Source organism: Myotis brandtii, unplaced genomic scaffold (genome assembly GCF_000412655.1).
Source record: "Myotis brandtii unplaced genomic scaffold, ASM41265v1 scaffold986, whole genome shotgun sequence".
NCBI lineage: Eukaryota > Metazoa > Chordata > Mammalia > Chiroptera > Vespertilionidae > Myotis > Myotis brandtii.
In genome coordinates this window covers 1,532,333-1,532,583 of record NW_005372102.1, presented here as the reverse complement: position 1 = coordinate 1,532,583, position 251 = coordinate 1,532,333, and the positions used below count along the sequence as shown (strand labels likewise).

The 251-nt window shown below is 63.7% G+C and overlaps 1 protein-coding gene across 1 annotated transcript in view; it reads left to right on the top strand.

Moving 5' to 3' along the window:
* Positions 1–6: 6 nt before the first annotated feature.
* The window catches only part of MSANTD1 (Myb/SANT-like DNA-binding domain containing 1), a gene marked incomplete at its 5' end in the record, with an annotated part of 4,218 nt that continues 3,973 nt past the window's right edge, over positions 7–251 (top strand). The window contains one exon of the mRNA XM_005886416.2: positions 7–224. Coding sequence (XP_005886478.1) covers positions 7–224 — 218 coding nt within the window. The remainder of the gene's footprint in view (positions 225–251) is intronic.

Here is a 251-nt window from a genome sequence, read left to right as displayed (position 1 = left end):
GTGTCCCCTCAGACGGAGAAGCACCGGCGGGCCCGGAACTGGACCGACGCCGAGATGCGCGGCCTCATGCTCGTCTGGGAGGAGTTCTTCGAGGAGCTGAAGCAGACCAAGCGCAACGCCAAGGTGTACGAGAAGATGGCCTGCAAGCTGCTGGCCATGACGGGCGAGCGCCGGCTGGGCGAGGAGATCAAGATCAAGATCACCAACATGACCTTCCAGTACAGGTAGGCTCTGCCCCACCGCGGCCTCCA